Raw genomic sequence first — 24865 nt, forward strand, 5'->3', positions numbered from 1 at the left:
TTTTTGAAGTCTCAAAAATACATTTTGAGATGCATGTTGGGATTCCCACTCACCATGTTAGGATGATGGGAGTGGATTAGGTGCAATGGGGCCCACCTTGATGTATTTATATCCACACCGTCCATCCGTTTTGCGAAGTGGATTGGTGCTGAGTAACTCCATACGCAGAGAACTGAGTAACTCTGTGGGGCCCACTATGGATGTTTGTGTCTTATCGACGCTGTCCATCCGTTTTTTCAGATCATTTTAGGCCGTGAGGCCAAAATTGAAGCATATCCAAAGCTCAAGTGGACCAAACCACAGGAAACAGTAGGAAAATGATCTCCACCGTTGAAACCTCTTCCTAAGGCCCACAGTGATATTTATTTGTCATCCAACTTGTTTATAAGATCACCAGACATGGATGCTTGATCCAGAACTTAAGTTTTCAATGGTGGGCGTTAAATTCACACTGTTTAGTTTGGCGTGGTCCATTTGAGCTTTGGATATGCTTAGATTTTGAGCTAACTTCCTAAAATTATCTGGTAAAATGGATGGATGGCATGGATAAAAGACATAAATCATGGTGGGGCCCACAAAGTTCACTCAGTTCACTTCCCCATCTTGCTAGATCAATCTAGGGCATCAACCCAAAAATGAAGAATGTACAAATCTCAGGTGGGCCGTACCATAGGAAACAGCGAGTAATTGACCATTAATGGGCTGATATTTGATTATTTATTATTTATTTATTTTTATTTTTAATAACCTTCATTTAGGTCCCTGTGACTTTATGAACATCTTAGATGGCAAATGAACATTACAGTGGGCCCTTGGAAAATTTTAATGATTGGGTGTTAGTCAGCACTGTTTCCTAAAGTTTGGTCCACCTGAGATTTGACCTTCTTCATTTTTTGGCTCATGCCCTAAAAAGTTAAGGGGAAAATGAATATACGTACATCAAGGTGGGCCCCACCATCTTGGGTGAGGCCGGGGGCACACTTAATCCACTCCCCATGATGATGGGTGAGGTGCGTAACCTGACCCCGTTTAAAGATGGTTGGCGGGAATCTAGTAGCATTTCAAAATCCGAATATTGGAACTCCATTTTGAAATGCTTGTTGAACGCTACTCGCCCAGCCTTTTTAATTTTCAATTTTTATGGTGGGAGATATGTGCGAACCATAGTTCAAAAACCCAAAAGCTCGATGTCTAGCCAGGTTGGGTTGATTCGAAGGAAGTTCTGTGAGTTACAAAGGAAGCTTCGGGTTCATATTGGTCATGGGTTGAGAACTGGAGTTGAACTCGATGAGATCTAATCTCCTGTTGTTCCTCAGTAGCTTAGTGGTAGAGCGGTTGACTGCTAACTGACTGATCGTAGGTTTGAATTCTACTTGAGGAGATTTGATGAATACTTGATTAAAGAATTCAAAATTAAAGGGCTTGCTTTGACCGTTACGAGTAGGTAACATGTTCCTTGTCTCTGTTTCTATTGCATTCTATCTTGTCATATCACATTCTGTTCCACAATATTTGAGAATCACCGTCAATACCTCGGTATAGATGAGGGATAATTCTTTGTTCCACAGCCATGGGGTTATTCACAACTAGCCAATTAATAATTCTCAGATGATGGACTGGCAGTGCATCAAATATGCAGTGCTGTCATTGATTCTCCCGAGAGGCTTGATTTCTAACCAGGTTGGATTGACTCAAAAGACTCAATAGACAAGTCTTCACTTAACTCGAATCGATATGTAATAATTAAATCATTAACATCTTCAATAGTAATTGATATTTAAAATGGTTTTAAAAAGTAAAATATATAAATTAACGGATCTTGTATTGTATTGGTTATAGGCATTATCCAACTACACATCTTCAGAATCAAGCCTAGTTTTGAGTCAAGTCACTGAGTTTAAGAACTATGGTGTGAACTAACTCTTGGAGACTACCATGCCCTAGAAACTTTTCACTTTAATGATAGACTAAGCGTATAGCGCATGCTATACACATGAAGAAAGGAAAAAAGAGAAACAAGGGAGAGAATTTCAGAGGAAAATATGGGGAGAGACGGGAAAAAGTGTGGGCTATCAGCAAAGAGAAAGAAGTGTGAAAATGATTTCCATAGTGGGCAAGCCATGTTGACGCCCACTCGAGTCTCCAATTTGCCTCATTTTTAGGCTAATGTCCTAACACAAATTGATACCAGTGTTTTAAATAGCTATGCTATATAGCGCATAGCTTATGCTACATATCATATCTTAATTTTATTATTGCGTAGCTCATGAAAAATAGCTCAAGTTGTGTAGCCTACGGTACATGATAATTTGCATATATATTTATTACAATATTAAAATTAATTAATATTTTCAATGAGTTTTTACATTTTTCTATTTTCAATAGAAATTAATTAATCTTTTCCATGCTTCTAGTAAAATAATATAAAAATATTAAACTAGGTCGGTTGCTTTTTCTTTATCTTTATACTTAAATCATTGTCATTTACTATTACTTCAGGTAGTGTTTAGTTGCACCAAATATTATAAAATTTTGTTCACTTTCATTATTAATCAGTTTAACTTAGCGCAACCTTTAGTAAAAATCTAGAAGTAGCATGTAGCTCAAACTATACGCAATGAGATTGGGCATATGTAAATAATATTTTCATGTACAACAGTTGAATTGACATCATAACCATGCGTCAGCTTCTTTTTGTGTTTTTCCCTCTCCATCTTTCATTCGCATTTCCGCTCCATTACAAGGTGTGATATGATTTTTTTATACAGAGGAAGATGTGAGAAGAATGCAAGTGGAAAAACCCAAAGAGGGGGGGAGGGGGGAGAGAGGGAGGGAGGGAGAAGAAGAAGAGATTGCATATGAATACATACTTCATTGCCTCTTTGCTAATGCTTTCTTCAGACCCTTGATGATCTTCCCAAACCACATCAGATTCATGATCGACAGCAGGGCAGGGACCACGAATACCAACAGAAAACCAAAGGCATGCATCTGCTCCACCTGCCACATAAAAAAAGGAGACAAGCATAAGCTAGCCAAGTTAATTGGACCTTTCCTTTTCTTTTCTTTTTTAAATAAGGGAAACAATCACCTGGAGTCGACTCCATGTAGATGTTGAATCAACTGATCCTGACTGTCCATTAGGTCGGGTATTCATTTCATAGGCTACCACAAAAAGTTAACACCAGTCGGGATGACCAAAATCCATGTGTGTAAGACAACATTCTCTTTTCATAGCCATTCATTTCCCAACCATTGAATGGATGGTCACAATGACACGATCAAAGTGGTTTTTAGAACCATTAGTGAGTAATGATGGGCCCCAACAAATAAATGTATCAATTAGCTGATTGGGCCTATTTTTCCAATAAATGATCTTGACCATCCATTTTATAGTCTATTGATTGGATGGTTAGAATGGTCCATCTGGTGTATTTCTTTTCATAGCTGCCATGAAATGTGGGACAGTCCATAATAGTTGATTGGATTGTCCAAGTCTGCCGATTGGAGTCTTACACCACAATCCAACTCCATGGGATCATGTCCCCTTCAATATTCTAGAGAAAGGAAGGCTGTAGAGTTTAAAGCTTGAGGTCCCCACCTGATTGTAATGCAAATAGATATGATAAAACAGGTAAACGAACAAGAGAACTCTCGCTACCTGCATACAGTTTATTTCTATGTCAGTAGCAATCATGGATTTAGAAACACGGTCGAGTCAAGTTCGAGTATCTGAGTTTAATCAACATGGCAAGTGGAATTGGATCTTTGACAAGAATCAGTTCAACCTCCATTTGAGCTAAACTCAGTTTCTTTGAGCATCCCCTCCCACTTTGTTCCCTTTGTTGTGGCCTGCCAAAATTTTGGATTGGGCTGATTTCTGGGCACTAGGGGTTTCATGAGGTGATGCATCTGATGGACGGGTTCGATGTCGTGCACACATCACGTGGGATGAGTTCTCACAGAAGTTATTTATGAACAGGTTCCTTGGAGATCATTACCCCTTCAAGTCATACAGTATAAATCATATTACTCTTTAAGAGTTTTTGAGTTTATAGCATAGTTTAAAAATCCAAAAACTCAACTCCACTCAAAGTTCATTTGGGTTGGGTAATCGATTTGACTCAGACTCGATATTTTATGATTGTAAATATTTTTAATTACACAGAATAGTTAAAAGGGAAAAGGTACTATGCGCTCGACTTCACGAGTCCGTCCCATGAGGTCGAGCTGTGTGGGCCCCACCGTGATGCGTTTCGAACATCTACCCCATCAGTCAGATGCACCATTCCATCGTGGGCCTAGGTCTCAAAAATCAAGTCAATCCGTGACTTCTGTCGGCCACACCACATACAGAAGTGGAGAGGGGCCGTGCACCATTAAAACATTCATAATCATTTTTTGGGCCCACCGAGATGTGGTTTGCAAATCCAGCCCATCCATTATGTGTGTCCCACTTGGATGAGGGTTCAGACCAAGTTTCAGACGCATGCAAATTTCAGGTGGGCCCCACCAAGTGCTTTTATATGTTTTAACGGTGACTTCACATGATTTTAGATGGTATGGCCCACCTGAGTTCCGTATACGGCTGATTTTTGGGATATCCCATAATTTAAAGGGGACCCATCAAATGCACGGTGTTGATGGTCGATACGCATCACGGAGGGGCCCACACAGCTCGACCTCATGGGAGCTTATCGTGAGGTCGAGCGCATAGTACCTTTTCCCTAGTTAAAATAGCTAAGTTTACATAAGTATTATAAAATAGCATGAGCATGGTGTTTGGTTTATGCCATCTATTAAAATCTACAATGCGCAATGCAATGGGATCATTTTTCTTCAAAACTTTGTACACACAAACAAGGTTGTTGACAGGCTGGGCCTGGCATTGTCTATGGAACAGATTTTGAACTGGTCACCTGGACCTCTCAGGCTGGCTTATTTGAAATATTTAGTATGCTTGGTCCTAGCTTGGCCCATTGACAGCCCTAATGACAAGTGTCTACATATGTTGAGAGAAAGGAATGTAGGAAAGGAGACGGATATCAAAGAACCACTTCTATTGTGTCAATGCTATCAAAGTGCATCATAACTATAAGATTTTGACTCGCAATGACTCAAGACAGGTAGTGCCAGTACAGTCACACATATTGAGTACAACAATGATCACATCCAGACAGGCAAATCTGCAAATTTGAAAACTCTCAAGATAGAGGTATCGTGGGTGCCATTCTTTCCATATTAAGCTGATATGGCGATTAAATCACTACATAACATCAGTGCTATATAAAATATCACAAATGTATAATACCCCAGTTACTGGATGAAATTGGAGCATGGTTAAAGGACTCAGCAACTCGGACAGACTCCTCCAGCTGAAAGTTGGTCGTGACTTGCCCAAGTCGGGGGTGATTTGGCCCTGCTCAACTGAGTGAGAGTGATTCATGGTGTTGAACCAGATCGGGTTCGACCAAAACCGAGTTGACTTGGATGAGTTGCATGGAATTTGTTGGAATCTTAAAACCAAGGGTTGGAGGATTGGTATCATATTAACCAATGTGCCAGGTGTAACAATCAGTTGAACTAAGACCTTCAACATGGTTGAGTCCCGATTGAGGCTCATTTGATGAGTGATATGCCTTGTTTCCATGGTATTAAAAAACAATTACGTAATGGCCGTTACATAACGGTAATGGTGGGGACCGTTATGTGATATGGGGTTGTAACAGCCATTCTGAAAAAATTGGCTCATAACAGACTGATACATTTTCTTCCCTTGATCCTTTTTTTTTGGTCATTACAAGGCCATAACGGTCTGTATCATAACAGCCATAAAGCTAGCTGTTATGGCCCCTATTACCATTATAGAATACCTTGCATGTTTCTTTGTCCTAGTAAGCAACTAACAAGTATAAATGTCCAACATATGTAGCACAATAAAGCAATCTAAAGCAACCTGATGCAACCGATTGAATGGGGAAAGATCTACCCAATGTAGGTGCCTCCAAGCTAAAGCTTGAAAATCTGGTGCAGCCAATTGAATGGTGAAGGATCCACCTCTACGCTAATGAATGACAAACTTCTGGCAGCCACCTTGGCACGTGGAGACGATTCAGTCGTTAAAAACATCGATGATCGTGTTTGTAGGTGGCAAAATGGTTGGGAATGTGATAGCTTACTCCTCGATACCATCATCAGTATGGTGCCCATGATAGATAGATCTTCCAAATTAAAAGTAGGACTGACAGGTAAATTTGGTGGGAGATTTGACACTAATCTTCTCCATGTTTTGAATGGTCCTGTATTATGGGGATGGAGCTTCTTTTATTTTATTTCCCGGGGGGGGGGGGGGGGGTTGTTATGGACCACCATAACCATGTTAGCTTTCGCAAATTTGATAAAACAATGCCTAATGTTTATATGCTGCTTATAACTATCATTACTTGCGGCGATATTATGTCAAGCTTCGCTGCATATGGTGGATGAACTCATCAACTTCTGCTCTTGGTCTCAACTATGTGGGTAAGGGAGCCAAATCGATTGGAAGACATAGATTAATAATAGTCACTGCTTCAAAAGTTGGCATCCTCGTGGACCCGTTGCTTGAGTTATTATAGGCAACACAGCCACGGGTATTATAAGGTCCCACGTAACTATATGATTGCGAATAAGATACTGTAACAACTTGCCCAAGCTGTGGTTGACCACTTCCATTTGCTTATCAGTCTAAGAGTGGTAGGTGCCAAAGAATCAAAGCTTGATCTTTGTTGTCAAGGAGTCTTCCAAAAATAGCTTATAGACTTCATATCACAATTTGACACAATTGTCTTTGGAAGCTCATGAAGATGAACCTCTAAAGAAAATAATTAAGTAATCTCGAGGGCCTCTGCTGTAGTTGAACATGGTATGAAATAAGCCATTATTGAAAATAGGTCAACCACCATAATGAAGTCCCTGTTGATATTTTCCTGCGGAACATGTGGAATTGATAATAGTTGATACAATCCACCCTTAGTGAGTTGGCAAACCCTATATAAACAGCAGATCTTCGCGATATCTGATTTTAGATGAGGCCAAAAGTATTTATTTCTAACGAGGGCTAGGGTCTTACCACACCTAAGTGACCACTACACCCATCAGCATGTAATTCTCTCATAATATGCTCACGGATGGATATGGCTGGTAGGTAAAGTTGCGTCCCTGGAATAAGTAGCCATCATGAATGTTGAAATGTGATGTCTCACATGCCCTCCACTAAGAATGTATGCACTCATATGTTTGGAATCCTTGTCTTTCGCATACTCATGTCCTATCTCTTTGAATTCCAGAACAGTGACAGACTCGATGACAATAAATTTGCATGATGGCTCAAGGCATTATCAACTTGATTGTCCTTGCTAGCCTTGTGACGGAAGACAAAAGAGAACTATAGATAAGTGCTCCACTTAACAAGACGAGCACACATCTTTGACCGAGAGTTCATATACATAGATGCTTCATGATCAGAGTATAAGACAAACTCTTTGCCAATCAAATAATGACGCCAACGCCATAGAGTTTGAACAATGGCATAGAACTCCAAGTCATAAATGGAGTATTGTTGCTTCACACCAGAGAGCTTCTCACTGAACAATGCTATTGGATGATTCTCTTGATTGAGGACAAAACCAGTGCTGATGTTAGAAGCGTCATACCTCGCCTCAAACACATTCTTAAAATCCGAAAGGTGCAAAACTAAAGCTTCCGTCATCTTACGTTTGCTCTTATCAAATGCTCTTGTCGTTGCACTTGACCATCGAAACTCTTTGTTTCATGCAATAAGTGATCAGAGTCATGATGCTACTGAAGTTTGAACAAAGCGTCAATAAAATGCGGTTGGATGCCACAGAAACTATGAACATTGGAGATAGTGGCAGGTGTTGGCCAATTAATAATGACTTTAACCTTGGTGGGGTCCATTTTTACACATTGGGATGAGACACCGTGCCTTGAGAATATCACAAATGTACTCATGAAGGTCCATTTTTTAAGGTTGATATAAAAGCGCTCACGGCGAGGGACTTTGAAGACAAGACCTAGGTAATTGAGGTGCTCTTCCCTCAACTTACTGTTGATAAGCAAAAGTGGCTAATAACAAATTTGCTCTTGCTTCAATGCTGCCTTCCATTAATCACTAGGTCAGATGCAGATCTATTGATATCCACTGTGAAGATCAATCTTCGAGAAAACCACTAGCACTCAGCACACTGAGGAATGGGGAAGTGGTACTTCACCATGATTTTATTAATAGCCCAGCTGTCCATACACATACATCAACTACCATCCTTCTTGGGGGTAAGGAGGGCTACCGCAACACATGGGCTTAGGCTCTCTCGGATGTAGCCCCTTTCTTAACAACTTATCAACTTGACACTTCAACTCAACATGCTTAGTTGGACTCTTTTGGTATGCTGGTATAAATTGGGTAAAAATGCTTCAATGTCCGAATCTATGGCATGCTAAATATCCTACGACAGAGGCAATTCCCCAGGCAAATCACCAATGACTACATTTTGAAAGTCATGAAGCATAGATTTGATTTCATTAGGAACATATGCATCCTGATTAGTAACAGACGCTTGCCTATTTTGCAACCAGAGCTACCCTACTCTCTCTCGAACTTCCGCAAGGTGAGAACACGGGAGTTAGGATGAGTAGCTGATGTCAACAATGGGGTGGCAGATGAAGGAGGCAACATAGGCTGCAACACACGAAGGTAGATCCAATAACCTCGCTGAAGGAAAGTATGTGTGTTAGCCATACTGTCACTTTGTACCTTTTGGTCAAAGAACCAAGATCGATTGAGAAGGATGCGTGTGAAATTCATCGAAATTATGTCACATTAAATGCCTTTCTCATAGATGCTGATTTTAAAAAGACGCCAAACAACTTTTGAGTCATGGGGATGGCGGTGTCATTGACCCACGCAACCTTGTATGGTCTTTAGATGCTTTTTAGTTGCAAATTTGAGCTTTTCAATTATCTTGATGTTCATCGCATTGTCGCCATCAAAGATCATGCTACATAACCTACCCTGGCACTTTACCCATGTATGGAAAATAGTGGCCCGTTGTCAATCTTCAACTTCCTCAATGGTGGTAAGGAGGCGGTGTATAATAAGAGTGAGACCTTCAACTTTGGTTTTGACCACAGCTTCAGCAAGAGGGTCCTGTGTTGTGATGCAGGTTTTACAAAGGGTTGTTCCATCTCAATGTTCTTGTTATACTACCTAGGCCATCCTGGCAATAGGGGTCCTCATTGTTGCAATAATGGAGGTTCTTAATACGTGGACACTCATTTAGAAAAGTGTCCTTCCTCTCTATCCAAAGCGGTAACAATCAACATCACGCCGATCTCAACTTGAAAAAAAAAAAAAAGCATCAGGGGATTAGGATTCATGCCCCTACAGTGTTGGCTGCCTCTAGTATGAATTTTGTAGTGGAGGGCATTGCAAAGGTTATGGTTGCCTAATAGGCAGAGTCTGCATCCGTGGGCGTGGCTAAAAAGGATAGGGAGGTAGTTAGTAGCACTATGGAGTCCGATTAAAATGTAAATCCAAACCTTTTCTCATAGAAAGCACCTCAGCTAGAGAGCTAAAATGTGAGAGTCCATTGTCACTACTATTAATCAACTCGTCGAGCCTTCTAATGAACACCGTCGACCGACTCGAAATCATACATGACCACCTCTCGCTGGATCTTCGAACGCAACTCTGCCTGATGGCAGTTAGTCATTATCTAGTCAGTCTTTGCAAGCTTACAATGAACAATAAGTTCGATGTAGTCATCCACCAATAAAGTTTCCTATTTAAATGCGATGAGCTCCTAGAGAAAGGTATTAATGTAGTTTGAAGGCAAATACTTACTTTCCATCTTCTCTCTTATGTCAGCGCATGATGAGATTGTTGTCGTCAATACTTCGCCACTAGATTCTTGTTGAGCCCTTCAACCTGACTTCGACAAAGGCCACTCATTGAACATCATCCATGTTGTACCATGCAAACTATCTTCAAGCATTGTAATCCAGTCACCAAAAGCCTTTACATCAAAGCAACCCGTAAAATTGGGAACTTCAACTCATATTTTCTTAGTGATATTGTCTTTCTTGGGCGTTTCTATTTGAGTGGTTGTGGGCTCTCTGTAAAGAGTTGTTGCATGAATTCACAATCAAACTCCCAAGGACCTATACCATGAGAATCTTTGGTGGGGTCAGGATATTGTCCATGTTGTCCTTGTAGCTAATCAACAACGGTTTCCAAGCTGGCTCCTTTACAAATGGCTCATTGATGCAATTGTCTCGTTGTTGATTAGTAAGCCTCCCTCAACAGATATGACCATTACCGGTATCGTATCAGGAGAGCAACATTGGCAGAGTAATAAACAGAATATCCAGGCTGATTATCGGCTGTTAATTGGCTGGAGTAATGGACAGGATGGAGGGCAGTTTTTGGGCTAGAACAGAGGACTATTAATGGGTTGGAATGCTGGGCTTTAATGAGTTGTAACCAGGGCTGGATTTGGACTATTAATGAGCTGAAATAGGGGCTGGATTTCTATGCTTTTAATGGGCTGGGGGCTGGATTTCTATGCTTTTAATGGGCTGGAATAGGGGCTGGATTTGGACTGTTAATGGGCTGGAATAGGGGATGAATTTGAACTGTTAATGGACTGGATTTTTTGGCCTTTAATGGGCTGGAATAGGAACTGGATTTGAACTGTTAACGGACTAGATTTTTGGGCCTTTAATCAGCTGGAATAGGGACTGGGTTCGGACAGTCAATAGGCTGGATTTCTGGGCTTTCAATGGGCTGGAATAGAGGCTGGATTTGGACTGTTTATGTGCTACATCATTGGGCCTTTAATTGGCTGGGATAGGGGTTGGTTTTGGACTATTAATGGGCTGCACTTCAGGGCTTTTAGTGGGCTGAATGGGAAGAGGCTTACGATTGGTTTGGGAGGGTAGATGTATGCTGGCTCCCCTTGTCAATTGGACATTTGGGCTTTGTAAAAGAAAAGAAAAAGTTAAGGCAGTAGAAGAAATAGATGTAATGAAAAAAGGTAAGGAAAAAAACGCAGATTTTACTGTTTAAGATTCTGAAAGCATAATAATGTGATTTGAATGCAAATTCGGGAAGAAGTAATTGAAACTAGGGATTGGATCAAGAAAAGGGGATGATCAACTCAGTGTTGGTGATCCAGAACTTCAGCTTAACCATCGGAACATTCTTTGATACCAATATTGCGTAACTTGACACAACTGATTGAATGGGGAAGGATCCGCCCAACATAGGCACCTCCTAGCTATGCTTAGCACAAAAATCACAACTAAAGTAGAGAATAATTCTAGAATTCTGTTGAATTCAGAAGTGCCTTAAGAATACTCACGTGAGACCTTTTAATAGACTTCTTGGGCATACAAGAAAAGTTTCAGTATTATCAACAACTAAGGATTATTACATAAATAGAAGACTAATCAAAGAACGATGCTAAATAGATAAGAAAGATCTAATGGGATTTCATTGCATGACTGGTTAATTGGTTTTGCATAGCTGGTTGATTGGATTATGTTGCCTAATTAGGAGTCTAGAACCTCCTTGTTGATTGGCCAACTGTAACATCTGGGCTTAGGTCCAATGGATCTGGACTTGGCCCATGGGTCTTGGGCCTAGTTGATGTGGCTTGTCCTACGTCAATATGTAACAAGGACACTCCTTTTTCTAAAAGATCACTATGTTAACAGCATCCAATGTCAGGCATACGTTTTGGCCATTTCTTGACACAACATTACAAAAAAAGACCTTAATTTGTCTGTTATTCACATGTTCTTTCATTATTTATATGGTTCTAATGAAGTCCTACTTACACAAGATATATTTTTCAATACCATGTGTAAATATGAACCAAGGTTCTAAAACTCATTGACTTGGACTGAAAATGTGGCCAAGTCACTAGGAAACTCACTGGCGAGTAGGGCAGCAACTTGGGTTCAGGTCAACCTGAACATGATTGACCTAATCCAAGTGTAGGTCAGGTTGTTAAGGTCCTTGGGTTAGGTTTGGTTCGAGCAAATTCGGGATGGGTTAGGTCAGGTTGGGAATAATCAAGTGTATTTGGATTGGGTTTCGGGTTTGGTTCAAGTTGGAATTTGGGTTGGGTCAAATTGCAAGTTGGGTCTTCTTGAGGTAGGGTTGGGCTCGGTTGACCTTGAACACGACCCAACCCATCAACCTGAGCCCGACCTGGCCAAGTTGCACCCTTACTCATCAGTGTGACATGCTATCAAATCGACAAGACTTGTTGACAACTCGTGGACACTTGGACCGACCCATTTACTCGTCAAATGTTTCTTTTAATGAAAGTAAAAGGACCAAATCAAGTCAGGCAACAACCCAGTCAGGTCTTTGAGTCAACCCAACCAGGCTAGTCATCGAGTCGAGTTCTTGGGTTTTTGAACTACAACATGAACTGAAATTTGTATACTAAATCAATATTTCAAAGTTGTTATAAATCCAGAAAGACTTGAGGGGATGTCAGGTTTTCTAAGAAAACCCATGTTTGACTTCAAAGATCCAAGTCCAATGAACATTACGTCCAAGTTATGTCGCATCCCCAAGGTTGTAGGGTACTGAACACCTTCATGGTCAAAGGGGCCATCTTAATCTTGTTTAACACTATGTGATAGCATAAATTGCATTAGTTACCAACCAAACAAATGAAAACAAAACAACTGTTTTACTTACCAACCAGGCAAAGAACATCATGACTCCATTTACAAAATATGCGTTGGATCTTTTCATTCCAGCTGTGTCAAGATACCTTCACAAATTGAAAGATTCATCAAATCAACATGCCATATTAAATTTCTTTTGGAACGGCCACCAGTAGAATTATCCAACTCACCATCTCAAATTGACTCCTGGAGTAGTTGACTCAGAGATGAGAACCATGTATGTATAAAGCTGCCCTTCCTCAGACAACATGGAATATGCTATCGCAACTAAAGAAAGCAAATGATGGAGCACCTGAAACACAGAAGCTGCCTTTTATGTCCCATGCAATTTTGTTAAATCAAATAACTTATTGAATCAAAATTGGAAACTTGATGAGTGGTTCAATTCACTCGGGACTCGATCGAGTTTTAGAACCTGAGAAACAGGAACTGCGCTAGACGAGGTCCTGTTTGCATGATTTCCTGCTCCAAAACGCAACTGGGAGAGGAGTGCATCCAGCCCACAGTAAATCAAGGAACTGAAAAGTTCCAAAGCGAATCCACTGTAGAGCTGCAACTTGGATTGACCCAACCCAAGTTTGGGTTGGGTTGTCAAGGTCCTCAGGTCAGGTTTGGGTTGGAAAACACCAAACCCGATTTGAAATTGGGTTCTACTCAGGTTGACTAACTCGGATCAGGTTGGGAATAATCACGTGTTCAGGTCAGGTCAGGTTGGGAAAAGTATAGAGTAATTTGGCTTGGGTTTGGGTTGGCACCTCGGGGTTGGGATTCAGGTGGGATTGTGGGTTGGGTCCTCTTGAGGTCGGGTTGGGCTCAGGTTGACCCTCAACCTGACCCAACCTGCTCAAGTTGCACCCTTAATCCAGTGCACTGTAACTGCAGAACTTCTAAACAGGCCCTTGACTTCGACTTGATATTTTAAGAGCCCAACTGGACTTGGTTGAGCCTTCAAATCAGACATAACACCATGCACATATGGATTATGGAACTTTAAACAGAATGCACTTACATACTCCATTCCGCCTAGAGAAGGATAGAGCCAAAATATCATTCCAATGTCTGCAATGAAGTACCCCACGGAAACCTGTCAAAGGTCACAAGACACCCAAGCACAATAGTAGGAATCATGCATTTTCTCCTTCCATTTTAATGGAGACAGATAAAAGGGCTTGCATGTTTCTCGAAGCCGGGCACACACACCTCTACACACGAAGCATCAACGACATGCATCAGGTGGGCCCCACTGTGCAGATGACCAGGCCCTAGAAATCAGGTTGGGACACTAACCATCCGCTTCGCCGACCAGACATGCACATTGAATGTGGACTGTTGTCAATTCTTCTAACCATTCTTTGTGTTTCATATATGCTGCTCACCTGATGAGCTTAACACTTTTGCGGGAGGTCGCGGGCGCGCACGCGCGCGTGTATATATAGTAGGGCCACCAATGTAGAGCTCAGATGTCACACACAATTGCCACATTGGCATGTGCGGTTGCATGTATAGGTGCATGTGCACTTACAAAAGCTCTTGTACATGCTTAATCCTCATCTAAGAGCTTTCAAATGGAGAAGAAAATTCCTCACCCCCAATGCAAAGGAAGAGAGTTGCGAACTTCGGAACACAATGAGGCCAGCAAGTCGATCATCGGAGTAGAGATTGGAGAAGAAAACTAAGTACATAGACATAACTGTGATAAAAATGGCATGAACAGTAGAAATACCCCTGCAGAAAGGGTTAAAAATATCAGATAGAATGCGAGAGGTACTCACCTGCGAGCAAGACCGCATGAATCCATTTGCACAGTCTGAATGGGGTAGGCCCCATGGTGATGTATTTCTCATATTTGAACCACCCATCAGAAGCGTCACCCCATGCTAGGCCTAGGTTCCAAAAGCCAGCCCAATCCTTGATTCAAGCAGGCCACATCACGGGGGAACGGTGAACACCCACCCTTCCAGTTGGTTCCCTCGTTGTGGCCCACCTGAATCACTGATTGGGCTGGTTTTTGGACCCTATGCCTAGCACAGGTGACACTTCTGATGATCGGAGTAGATGTAGATGTCACATACACAACATGATGGGCCACGTAAAAAATCAAGGGTGGGTGTCCCCTGTCAAACTTTTCTATCGTGTGGTCCACCTGAACCATGGATTGGGCTGATTTTTGGGCCCTAGGCCTAATATGGGGTGGTGTATATGATGGGTGTCTTGGATGTGAGAAACACATGATGGTGGGGCCCACTCCAAGAAGATAACATGACTGTTCACATGAGCTATGCTTGCAGGTGAGCAGTGCTCATGAGAAAATAAATCACACAAGGAAGAAAAATGATGGTAAAACCGCATTAAAATACACACCGATTGTTCCACTCAATGCGTTGGATTTTGGTGAGCCCATGATAGCCCTTGAAGTAAAAAGAACTGATCAATTGAGTGAGATCATATACCTAAAGTCAAAAAAAAAAAGAAAAAGTGGGCCAATATTAGGGGGGGAATTGAGATCCCGATGGGATATCATAAAAGCAAAAAATGACCAGTCCAAAAGATCATTATATTTAAACAATGGCTCTACAAAATTCCTTTTTACGCTCACAGAGGCTTCATTTAACAAGAAGAGGACTGTGTACACAAATAATTACAATCCATTTGCACCAACCCATTTGCATGCTTCTTTTGGCAGGTAAGGTGGGACCAAAGCCAAAACATCAAGGGTCTGTTTGGACACACTTATGAAAAGGGGTTTCGGCAAAAAGGATTTTGGGCTTGTTTTTTGGACAACTGGGTGGTTTTCGTCGAGTCAGCATTTTGGCACCTATTTTGTCAAGTGGGATGGCGAAATGGGGGCTTGCAAAGTGCATCCAAACGCCCATCAAAAACACCTGTTTGGCTACACCTCAAACACTCCTTTGGAGGGTGCGTCCAAATTGGTGCCGAGGCCGCAAGTTGCAACACCAGATTGGCTAATATATCTGCATGATCCTATGTATGCAATGCTTGCATGCATGCATGAATGCAATAGCAAATTCTTGGAAGGAACGTCTAGTCCGGTTCTTTAGATCTTAGTTGCATGATCCTTCCATGCGTCCCTCCTGCTTTGAATCATGCTTCAGACTCTCACTCCTGCTCCCACTTACTAGCAGTTTATACTTGCTAATATTTCAATACAGACACTTCCCTAGTCCTAAACCCAAATCTGTTGCACTTTGCTTCATGGTTCGTGCAACTATAGGTTAAATACAGATAGTGCTCAAACGGACTGTATATTAGTGGCTTTATGTTATATTACATTAGAGGAATTATAGGACAGTTGACCTGAAGCTTTGCATAATATGCCCAAGTTTTCTGTTCCAACAAGTGGGGCTCATGTTCCCTAGTCCAGACCATTGGCCTGTGATGTCCCTCTGTGGATTGATCGTGTCCCAAAATCTCCCAGATTGGAAGACCCCAGCCACCAATCTTGGGTCCTTTTCATTTCCCCAGCGACCCTTTATGTATCTATCTTATTAACCATTCATTTCTAGCCAACAAATCGAAGGGTTAGGGTTGTCCTATTAAGTTTTCTAGAGCATGGTCCATCTAAGATAGGGCCAACATAATAATAGTCTTAGATTACTGAAACATGGCCAGTTGTCAGAATTGGAAACAGTACACTATGCAAAAGTGGAGGATCCTATATGAATTGTGTCTAAGATTTTATATTCTTAGTACATAAGAACAGAGTGCCTAAGATTTTAAATTATTAGTACATAAGAACAGAGGATTTAAGTCCACAAACCTGTTACAACTGTCTGTTGCTTATGAGCCACAAATCACACAGTTAGAATCATCAAACGAAAGCGCTACTCTGGAATCATAAGCAATACAAAGTGAGATCTGTAGAATAGATAACCGTTGTTTCAGGAATCTCTCCTCTTCAGCAGCTGCCGTGTTCTCTAGGGTTCTGGTGCTGTTTAGGGATTGGGCCCCATCAGGCCGGGGTGGATTTGTTCTATTGCTTTGTTGGATTCTCTTTTCTTTTTCTTTCCTTTTTTTTTTCTTTTGCTTGGGCTTAGCCCGGTTCTTTCTTGTTGCTTTTTTTCTTTTGTCCCTGTAGCCTTGCTGTGTTGGCTCTTTTAATAAAATTTCTTACCTCTCAAAAAAGGAAAAAAAAAAAAGAAGAAAGAAAGAAAAAAGAAAGAGATAATGATTGGATCTATTTTGTTTTTCTACTCAATCTTGGCTGTCCATTTTTCACGCTATTGACTGGATGTTTAGGATTGTCCGATTGGTATGATTTTTGCACCATGGCTTTCCCATGCAGTGTGAATGTCTGATTGTCCAAATGAATGGTTAGAATCGACGATAGGTCATACCACTTGCCAGCTCTGTGTGTATGTGTTGCCAACATCCTCACCTTCATGGGGATATTAGCAGCATCCCCAAAGCTTTTAAACGATGCATGGGATACCTAGTCATCAATCAAGATGTTTCATTCAATAGTACCATTGGAGCAAGTGACGGTGCAAGAACCACACCAATCGGATGATCCTAACCTTCTGAATGAGGCCAATTTGTTACAACTCTCGCATTGCTTATGAGCCATAAATCACACATAATCATCAAACCAAAGTGCTAATTTGGAATCATAAACAATACAAAGTGAGATCTATCGTATAGATGTTTCAAGATGATGATTGGACTTATTTTGTTTCTCTACTCAATCTGGGCTGTCCATTTTTTGATATTAGCAAAATCCTGTATGCATGTGTACTCGGGCATATCTATCAATTTGAACTATTATATAATCAGTTAACAAAATTGGAAACCTAAGTATATTGTGCAAAGCTTCAAATGTTCAAATGGAGGATCCTATGATTCCTTTTGTACATTGTGCCTAAGATTTTAAATGTTTATTAGATAACAACAGAAGATTTAAGTCCACGAATTCATTCCACTCCTTGTTAAGGTGTTGGGTTTAGTTCGTTCACCATTCCCTTCTCCAAATGCATTGGTTATCCTATACTTCTACTCTTCCACCACACAACACCCAAACCCCCCCCCCCCGTCTTTATATCTGCTGTGAGTGTGTGTGGATTCCAACTTCTATATTACTAGTTTTTTTTTTGTTTTTTTATTTTTTATTTAATTTTAATGAAAGGTAACAGATCTTTCATTGAAAACAGCACTGAGATAGGGCTGGAAGAAAAACAGAAGCAGAGAAACAGAGGCTAACACAGCCACCCCTTCCCCCAGCCCACTCAACTTTTATCTTACTACTAGTTTCCAAATTTTGATCATTAATTACTCTTCCTTTTTTACTCTTTTTATTAGGCATTAAAGGAACACATTCTTAGGATAAATGTAACTGAAAAGAGGATGTTGACATGGATGGGTGGCAGGACGAGGAAGGATGGAATTAGATATGAATGCATTTGAAGGATCTTAGGAATAGCACTAATAGGTTTCCACGAAGACCAAGAACTACATTGATTAGGAGTGAGTTGGTTCAACTTGAAGATTCTCCAAGGGCAAAGGGAACACCCAAAAGGACAAGGATGAGGATAGTAAGAAAAGACTTGATGATTACTATAGTTTAACCATGGATTGTTGATTCATCTGAGTCAGATGTGACTTATCCTAGTCGACTTCGATTGGTCGAGTCCCATCTAAGCATAGTTAAATATTTGAATACATTAAGCTTGTGATGGATTAGCATTATTTTATGCTTTAAATTGTTCTAGTTAATCCGTTGATGATCTCATTGCATTATTCTAGGCTAGGCCGCCCATCCTACATCAAGTAAGGGTTGAAACGAGTCAGTCCCGGTCACTGAATAATTAAAATAATAAAAAAAAAATTTAAAAAACAAAAACCAAAAAAAAAAAAAACTGAGGATAAGTTCCCCAATAGGCTGGAATAGCAATATAGGATTTGTGTAGTTGATCAATTGGGATATGGATGATGATGATGTTTCTTTATTGCTTTTTTTTAGTTGATCAATTTTTCAGCTTGTACACTCACCTTTTCAGCAAGTTAACTAGAGGCGGTCTAATCCTGACGGTCTGTGCCATATTTTTAGGGGAGATTAGCATCCTTTCTGTTGGGCTCAGGGTATTCAAAATTGGTTACATATCGGCCGTAAGGGGGCGTATCCGTATCGGTAACGGTGGGCACCATTACACCTATCGATACCGCAACGGAACACCTTGGTTGGGCTAAACATTTTGTTTGCCTAGGGGGACTGGGATGCTAATTCCCCTGTTGTCTCTTCAGCAGTATATTGGGCCTCTTACCCTTTATGTATTTCAAAAACTCCATTTCGTCTTTTTAATTTAATGCAATTTGTTATCCCTTCAAAAAAAAACTAATAATAATAATAATGACAATAAATCAATAGTTATACATTTTTCTTTGTTTTATTGGTTGGCTTTTTTTTGTTTTTTTTTTTTTAAAATACTTTCTACCCTTTTTTGGTTAATTTCATCCATCCCCAATTACCCAAGCCCAAATAGTTGGGGCATGGCCATGATGAAATTGTGACCTTGCTATGGTGGTCCATCTGCTTTCTAAAACACAAGTTATAGGGTCATGTAAGAGCAAGTTTAAAGCTGATTGGAGGAAGGAACCACAAAATCAGGGGTAGATAAGAAGGTTGGCTGTTGTAGAATTTGAGAAGAGAACGAAGGAAGAAGGTAACCATAAGACCCATGTCAAGAGGCAATGTTGATGGGCAATGAGTTTAGGCTTGGGTATGCAGAAATTGCCAGATGCCGACAGCTTGTTGGGCTTCCAAGCAGTTTGGCCCAGTTTTTAAGCAGGGTGTTCCATGGGAGGACAGATCAAGTGCCGAGCCCAACCATTTGCCAGGGCCAAGTATACATGATAACGAAGAATTGAGATTCATATGAGAAAATACTAAATACAGATCCACGTATTCATGTGTAATCTGAAATGACTTTCTTTTGAACATAGGAATCTGTTGAGCAGCTTTTGATATTTACATGCACAAGGTCAAGGGCTCTATAAAAAATAAAAATATATTTGAAAAAAAAAAAAAAAGCATTTGATCCACTTAATGAAAAAGAAAATAAAAAATAAAGATGAGGTGATACCATTTTGCACATGAAAATGCCGCTAATGATGGAAGTGTATGGGATGAAAGGATCTGCTAGTAAGTAGTTCCTGACCAGAACCTCGGCCTGGTTGCGATAAGACTCAATCATCATAGCTGTGTCCTCAGAAACCTGCATCATAACATATTCTTTGACCCATGTCTAATCAGTGAACAAAAGATAAACTCTTGCAATGGAGGAAAAAACAAAATTTATCACATTTACATGTTCAATCAAACGGTTATACATTGAATCAATGTTACACTGAATTTCCCAACGTAGATTAAAAAAAATTTTAAAATTTTTTTTAAAAAAACTGCCTATGAATCTGTTTGAACCATTTCTTACCTTCCAAATCTTATATCTCAGATTGGTCTTGCTATTTGAAAAATAAAAAATCTTCTTCTATTCCAGAAATTGCAAGGCCAAGTTGGCTACTATTGGCAACAGGTTTTGGTTTTGCTTTGAATGAAACCAATTACATTTACAGACTTCAAGGCGCCAGAAACTGCACGAAGACAAAAAAGAGATACAAAAGCTTCAGCGAATGTTCAATCTCTTCAACAGCCTACCCACACCCTTCAAGGTACAAGCAAGAGCTGAACTTGGGCAAGAAAAACCCAAGCAAGAACCGTTCATCAGTTTTGATTGCTTACATAGAAATATGCACATGATTAGATAGATAGACATACTAATAAATACATTACATGTATAATATGCTAATACAAATACACATGCAGGAACACTGTACGACATGGCAGTTTCCAGAAACTTGGACATGGATATGAGTATGTGCACCCTTCCAACATAAGGGAACTATAGCTTTGTTCACACTACTGTAAAGAGAGTCATGGTCACAAGCACCTCAATGGACGGTTACTGCCAACCCCAGAACGCACACCAATGTGTCAAGTGCATGCGACATCCAGCCATGCAAAAGTTGAGCCCCACCATGCATCAATCATCAGGCAGGCCATACATGTGCATTAAGCCAGACTGTCAGCATGGCTGACTTGATCCATCCATTGATTTCATATGGGGTTAACCAGCCTGGTGATTGGACCAGCCATTCGTTCATGCCCAGAAATTTTCATGTTGAGGCCCACATTTTCTTCCAAAAGATCACTAGTTTTTTGTTATAAAAATAAAATAGATTAAAAAACAATTATTCAAAATCAAGAAATGATGAGCTGATGCAGGGTGAGCCTTCTCACCTTATGCAAGCATATCGACAACTTTGTCCTCATCCCATAAAATATTAGAAAAGAAAAGGAAAATCTCTCAACTGAGAGGAAACAACTCTTATCTTTTTTCTTTTCTTTTCTTTTTTCTTTTTTTGAAAGATGAAACAACTCTTATCTTAGACATGGCAAAGGTAGTTTCTACAGCCCCATCTTCATAGAGGAGGTTCACTTGCCTTAAAAGGGTGGGGACACCCTGTCATCATCGAAAAAAAATAGAGGTTCACTTCATATTATTGCTATAATCTCCTTCAATAACTAAATTCACAAAAAGAAAGGAAAAAAATGAAAAGATGCAAAAGTCTCCAGAAGTGCAAAAAATCTCCACATCAAACAGTAACTTTTTGCTCTTTTTTTTTTAAGATATTTTTTTTTTTGTAGAATTGATGGACAGTAACTTATTTCCCACTCAGGTGCATATGATCATACCTCGAGAATGAAATTAATTAGGAAAATAAAAGATATTGGGAGCTAAAAGTTGTCCAAAATTCATAAGATTCATCACTTCATTATCTCATATTGTATTCAAACATCTTAATAAAATATACACACAATAACAAAGTAATATGTATAGTATGTAATATATGCTAAACACTTCTGAAAACAGTAGGATATGGCAGTATCCATGCTTTGTATCGTATTGTCCAAATCAAGGTTTATAAAAAATAAATAAAATAACTCTATATTGTGCTAAGTAATGAATAACACTTGTTAAATAACTGCCATAATTTTCAGGGGGGGAAAAGGCCATTATATAATTGGAAAGTTGGCCGTTATATACAAAAGTTGTCCTGAAAACCATAAAATTTTAATTATGGATTATAAAGTGAAGTTTTTCAGTAAAAAAGTTGGTTATTTCCACTTTCTCCTTTTTCCATTTCATAACAGCCCGTAATATCATATGACAGTAATGCTACTTGGCTATTATGTTGTCATAACAGTGTTCTTTTATTTTATTTTCTTCTTTTATATCTTGGCCTGGATATCGATTCTCTAATGCCCAAATGCACGTCCGTTTTTTTGTGAACGGCCCAAATGCACAACCATGTCCAATAACAAAAAAAAAGAAAGACAACTTCCGTAATTATAGAAGTAGCAATCTTATTCAAAGCACTATTATACCAATCGAATGAGTGATTTATAGGCAATGGTTTAGAAATGAAAATAAATAAGGAATTAAGAAACTTTCATTCGCAAAACTAAAGACGCAGACATCTTGAACAATCAAAGAAACCCACAAATCCAATAGGAATTTCTAGGATTCAATTTTTAAAAAGTACAATCAAAATAACACCCCTTCATTTCCAAAAAACTAAAATCTGTGAAGAAACAAGATCTGTATCAGATCATAAACCAAACTACCCAGAAAACCGTCTAATAAAAAAAATCCACAGATACTCACAAACGGATTAAAGAGATGATGAAACCAAATTTCCAATTAAAAAAACCAATGAAATTAAACAAAAATGAGAAAACCCAACACAAAAATCCAAAGAAATTCACAATCAGATTAAAAAGAAACAAGAAAACAGCCACCCAATAAAAAATACAATCCCAGATAAAACCCAACTCAAAATAAATCCTCAAAATCATGATCCAATCGACCAAAAAGAGATGAAATTAAACAAACCCCATTAAAAAACAACACTAAAACAATGAAAGATCCAAGAAAAACACAGATTCGGATCCCAAAACAGAACCAAACCTCCAATCCGATGAAAAAAAAATAAAATCATACTAAAGAAAATCCAGAAACCCAACAAATAAAAACACATAAAAATCCATAAAAAAATACTCACAATCAGATCACAAAAACCAAACCAAATCTCCAACCCAATGAGGAACAATCAAACTAAAGAAAACCCAACTCATAAAAACACATAAAAAATCAAGAAAAACACCAATCAGATCATAAAATCAAATATCGAACCCAATGAAAAACAAGAAAACCCAACTCACCAAAACACATGGAAATCCAGAAAAACTCGCAATCTTTACTCAACCCTCAAAGAGAATGAATCAAAACAACCCGGAAAGAGAACCCAAAGTCATTGAAAAGGTTAAGAGAGAAAGATAAAAGAGTAATCCAACCACTCTTTTCATGTTTTCGTGATTACAATCGCTTTTTATAGACTCCACGACAGAAAATTATATAAAATTAGAATATCTGCATACGTACAGAGAGAGAGAGAAGAATGAGATTTGCGTCAGGATTCGTGGTAATACCATGCGGAAGAGCTATGCAATGGAGTTGCTTGTTGGATCGCATTCGTGGGGATTGCGTTCGACGCTATCCATATGTGAGCGAGAGAGATTTCTATCAATACAAAAATACAAAAGCGAGGATGCAGGATCGAAAGAGAACGATTGTATATGATCCTCGGCCCCAGGATGTCAATGTTACTCGGGTTTTAAGGTGGTGCTGTGGAGCCCCTGGTTTTTAATGATCTAGGGACGCAAATTGCCTGTGCGAGCCCACGTGGAAGTTCCTCTGGTCGTAAGCTATGTGGGGTCCACAGATATTCCTGTGAAAGATCCGTTCTGTCCATCAGTTTCTCAAGCTCACACTAGGATAGGAATGCACAAGATCAGGTAAATGCAAAACTCAGGTGGGCCACATGGTAGGAAACAATGAGAATGAAAATCTTCACCGTTGAAACTTCTCTGGAGTCGACCATGATTTTTACGTGCCATCCAAACCGTTATTACCACTGGGATTAAAAAATAGGTACAGATATGATCAGGAAAAAAAAAAACCTTCCATGGCCCTCACGAAGTTTCCAGTGGTCAGATTTTGATATCCTCAGTTTTGTGTGGCGTCGTTTACTTGAGTTTTGGATTTGCTAGATTTTAAAATTTAACTTGAGAGAGCTACTTACCGACGGATTGGATTTCTCACAAGCATCTCCACACGACTCACATAGCTTCCCACAAAAACTTCGTTTGATGCTCACAATGATGGATGTGGTTGAATTTGATTGGTACATGTGTTGTCAAATATGGGTACATGAAGTGATGTATGGTCTGAAGTATCAAATACAGCTCATATATGTTTTTCATGGTCGTCATTCGACTCTTCAAATATGCCAATATGTTGTCTATACACGATGATGAACCCATGCAGGAAGCTTATCCCTGGAAGCCATTTTTGATATATTTTCCTTGTTGACTCGCAATTGGTGGTACTCGGATTTTAGATTTATCTTTGAGAAGTATTTGGCACCTTTTAATTGATCAAATATGTCATCAATTTTGGGTAGTGGATATTGTTCGTCCTTGTGTTTGTGAATTCGTAAAAGAACCCATGAGAAAAGGTTGTGTGTAATCATCAAGGAGTTATGTGGTGTATTTGAAGATCTTTAAAGGTATGCGAAGATGATTTTGCGGCAATACAGTCGATGTTTATTGAGCAGTGCCACATTATCCACTAAGAGAACATGGTCGAGCGAAGGGTGGTCATGCTAAATCAATTATCAGGACAGATGGTAGTTTTAGAAGCAAGTAAAGCAAGTAGTGTTGAAATGGTTATAGTAACTGTCAGAACGTAAGAAATATCCAGTTAATCAAGTTAATATTATAAATAACAGATGAATTTAGTAGAAAAAATCGTTTCATACCAATCAAATCAAACAAAATTTATCTTTCAATTATCAGTCACTTACATTCTTTGGTGTAATCTTTATCTTTATCAGTAATTGACATCCCTTAGTGTAATCTTTACCTTTATGTACTATTTACATTCATTAGTGTAATCCGTATAAG

At 39.5% G+C, this 24865-nt stretch overlaps 1 protein-coding gene across 7 annotated transcripts; it reads right to left on the bottom strand.

Moving 5' to 3' along the window:
- Window positions 1-2664: 2664 nt before the first annotated feature.
- LOC131220975 (uncharacterized) lies at window positions 2665-23490 on the bottom strand. Of its 7 annotated transcripts, none has more exons than XM_058216014.1 (10): window positions 23330-23490; window positions 20211-20370; window positions 19863-19994; window positions 15130-15218; window positions 14355-14493; window positions 13778-13852; window positions 12939-13060; window positions 12779-12854; window positions 3602-3661; window positions 2665-3000 (listed from the first exon to the last, which is right to left on the bottom strand). In XM_058216014.1, exons 3-10 carry the CDS (start codon window positions 19974-19976, stop codon window positions 2872-2874), a joined length of 804 nt encoding a protein of 267 aa, XP_058071997.1. In that variant the 5' UTR covers window positions 19977-19994; window positions 20211-20370; window positions 23330-23490; the 3' UTR covers window positions 2665-2871. The 7 variants fall into 7 exon arrangements, with proteins under 7 accessions (XP_058071997.1, XP_058071998.1, XP_058071993.1 ...); XM_058216015.1 differs by having other exon boundaries at window positions 15130-15176; window positions 19863-20011; XM_058216010.1 differs by having other exon boundaries at window positions 19863-20011.
- Between the last annotated feature and the right edge of the window lie 1375 nt (window positions 23491-24865).

Source organism: Magnolia sinica, chromosome 12 (assembly GCF_029962835.1).
Source record: "Magnolia sinica isolate HGM2019 chromosome 12, MsV1, whole genome shotgun sequence".
In the NCBI taxonomy this organism is placed as follows: Eukaryota; Viridiplantae; Streptophyta; class Magnoliopsida; order Magnoliales; family Magnoliaceae; genus Magnolia; species Magnolia sinica.